Source organism: Pyxicephalus adspersus, chromosome 1, assembly GCF_032062135.1.
Source record: "Pyxicephalus adspersus chromosome 1, UCB_Pads_2.0, whole genome shotgun sequence".
Classification (NCBI taxonomy): domain Eukaryota; kingdom Metazoa; phylum Chordata; class Amphibia; order Anura; family Pyxicephalidae; genus Pyxicephalus; species Pyxicephalus adspersus.
Genome location: NC_092858.1, coordinates 118,903,409 through 118,906,754, shown reverse-complemented (window position 1 = coordinate 118,906,754; position 3,346 = coordinate 118,903,409). Strand labels below are relative to the sequence as shown.

The window sequence follows — 3,346 nt, the reverse complement described above, 5'->3', positions numbered from 1 at the left end:
GCTGCTCACCAAGGTCTGAAGTGGCCCCTAACTTCCTTACCTTCCTTTATCTCCTAGTACTTTAGTTTATGGAAGAATACATTATATTTCCCTTGTATTTATTTAATGCTACTTAATGCCAGAGACCAGTGGCCACTCAAGTCCAATGAATGTATTATAAAAGTTACAGAGGAGTGGAGGAAAGATAAATACAGATTGTATGGACAAAGTAATAGTTTTCTTTGAAGAAAAAATATTTTGTGTGTGCCTTGCATTTCATTATTATAACTCTAGGTGACAGTGGTACTGCATCTTACAAAAAAAGAAATCGATTCAGCGTATTATCAAGTTTACTGCTCAAGTGAAAAATCCGATTTATCTTCACAATATTGCAAAGCTGAAGTGGGGAAGTAACAAATAGGATCATTCTTTTTACATGTTAGCAGTACTATCTTTAGCAAGTGTTAGATATTCTGATTAAGGCACAAAGTTCAGAAGTTGTGCAGAACAGGGTGAAGGCAGAGGTTCATACTGAACAAAGTGAAATAGGTTTGCAATATAGTCAGAGAAACTTTGAATGCAATAAAAAAAAAAAGTTTCCACTACACATACTGTATTGTATTTTTTTTAATACTTTTTAACTCCAAGCTTTTAATATCGCTGTTACACTTACACATTTGTAAAATAAATTACATGTATAACCAGGGAACCTATTTTTACTTTCCATTTCATTCTATTTCTTTTCAATTCCTAATTTTTGGTATACAAAGTGTGTTATAAACAAAAAATTCTAAAGCAAAGGAAGTTACCATGTACAGTTGACAATTGAAAATCCGGCTATCGATAATCCCGTTCCTTTAGTTTTCCGGCATGAATTTCGGATCGCATTTTTAATACAGGCACTACAGTACACTGTTTGGCCACTGATGTTTTGATGGCGCTGTTCTGCAGAAACAGCTGTTAGGTTCTTGCTTGCTACACTAAACACATGCTGAGACGTCCCTGCTGCCTGCTCTCTGGAACTGTGCCAGATGTCTGCTGCTGCTGCGTGAGGAAGGCTGGCCAGTGTGTGGAAGTAAGTATAACTTTCAAAAATCTGGTATTTTCGAAAATCCAGCACTCCTCAGGTCCAAAGGTTGCCAGATTTTTGCATGTCAACTGTACCAGCCAGAGAAACCTTTAGCAAATATATTTAGTGATTTCCTTACAGTGTTCTCCCCAAACCCTTTTAGCTGAGTGCACCACCCGGCACTTTTTAGTAACCACCCGGCTGTTTTTGGGTGGTTACTGAGGAGTTGGGTCACAATACAGGTGCTACCACTCTTCTACATTTTCTTCCCAACCTAAACACATTTCTGGGTTGATATCACTATCACTAGCCTTATATCACTTTCTTTGTAATCATGTCTGTCCATTTTTTTTGCACTAAAGAAGGATTAGTCAGTTATTGAATATTTTGTCAATGCCATGAAGGTTTTCCATAGCTTCCAAAGAGGGTATGGCTATGTGGCTGGCATGGCTAGCCATACTGTCTTTAAAAGTAATGGAAAACCTGGGGACCATTTTTGCCTACTACTTCACTATTGGTTTACACAGACCATGTGGGTTTTACACAAACTTAATAGTCTATGACTGGCCATTACAGGCTATTAGAAATTATCTTGGATGTTTATAAACAGCAAGCAGGTCTGCCTCATGTGAGCTGACGTCAATCTGAATGAGTGAGATTGTTCTAAGTCTGTATTGCAGCAGAATTTATAGGCTATTTGTTACAGTTTGTATAGTTTACAAGTTTATTTGAACAATATTGTACAGAGAACTAAATTAAATACAGTGTTTTTTTTTTCTATTCAGCAAAATTTAAAAAAGATCTGGAGGTTGACACTCTGGCCTTTTCAGTGCTAGATCCCAGATTCAAATCTCGGACAGGACACTAACTGCATGGAGTTTGTAGGTTCTCCTCGTGTCAATCATTTAAAATGAATTTCCATATTTATTAAAATAATGAGTAAAACTGTCAGAAAGCACTGCATTTACATTGTAGCAGGTGTTTTTCAATGTGACAGAAAATTTGTAATACTAATATTTTTTTCTAGCTATATAGTTTGAAATAGACTTTACAGCTTGGATTTCAGTTTTCTTCCTTGAACATTTAAGACCCATTTGGATTTTTCTATTAGTTAAAATAATTACAATGGGGCTAATAGCAGAATAACATGAATCAAAAAAAATACGTGCATCAGTGAAACGTGGGGATAGTGGAAAAGTACAGAGAGTAAGAATCCAAAATAAGTTATCCAGACCAAAACTAACTATGTACATCATGACTAATGTAAAGACTGCTTTGGCAGCACGGATCTCAGCATGTTTGGTGTTCACAGTAGGAATACGTTTAACCTGTTTACCATGTTGGTAAAAAACATAAAGCAGATAACCACTGGACAGCATCATAAGACTCAAAAAGAACAAATCCCGAACAACATAGATCACCCCATTTCCTAAGTATATAAGATAATTTGGAAAGATTACAAAGCAGAAATTGTAACTCATAATATATCTGGAAGTAATGTTCTTGATAGATGCTGTAGAATAGGCCAGACGGGTACTGCTTATAATGAGATTGAAAGTCCAAAGGAAGAGCATTATTGGAAACAAGGAGTCAATTAGCCTCTTCTTCACATTCATCCAACGTTGGTGAGATGGAGTTATAGAAATACATTGAAAACATCCTAGCAAGGAAGTGATGCTGACAGACATGGCTCTTCCTACACAGTATAAGTAAAGGCTTATCTGGCAGGATAAGTCACCAAATACCATATAGGTTCCAGTAGACTGTAGTGTGATTGGAAGACCCCATGTCAGTATTACCAGCAAATTAGATAAAGCCAGCTTACCAAGGATAATTTCTCCAGTAGTTACCCTGCCGTGGCTGTGGAAAGTGTGCAGAAAAGCAAACAAAATGATGAGATTGCCAGGAATTCCTATTATGTCTAGTGAAAAATAACTAACTATATCAAGGACAAGCCAGGTGCCCATTGTTTGCTGTACAGAAAAACTTCTTTGAAGGCCAATATCTGTAAGAAAAAATATTTCACATAACTGATGACAGTAAAGACATTTAGATTTTATGAAGTTAAAACTGTCACATACATTAGAAGTTTTGTTCTTGAGGTCTACTGTAACTTATCTGTGGCACCATGCGCACACACTAATCATCCAAAACATTCATTATTGGTCTTAATTAACTAATTTACATTTATACTTTTAACAACATTGAAAATTAATGAGAATGAAAATGAATCACCACTTTACACTATGCATTTTTTTCCTAATCTATACTTTCCAAAATTATATCTGCTTGTGCAGA

The 3,346-nt window shown here is 36.0% G+C and overlaps 1 protein-coding gene across 1 annotated transcript; it reads right to left on the bottom strand.

Annotated features, from left to right (window-relative positions):
* Positions 1-2,058: 2,058 nt before the first annotated feature.
* On the bottom strand, positions 2,059-3,015 carry LOC140322461 (olfactory receptor class A-like protein 1). The gene has a single exon (XM_072399027.1). The coding sequence runs from the start codon at positions 3,013-3,015 to the stop codon at positions 2,059-2,061; it is 957 nt and encodes a 318-aa protein (XP_072255128.1).
* Positions 3,016-3,346: the final 331 nt, after the last annotated feature.

Excerpts from the sequence above, each read along its gene's own strand:
- LOC140322461 (XM_072399027.1), bottom strand. The coding sequence starts at position 3,015 with ATGGGCACCTGGCTTGTCCTTGATATAGTTAGTTATTTTTCACTAGAC.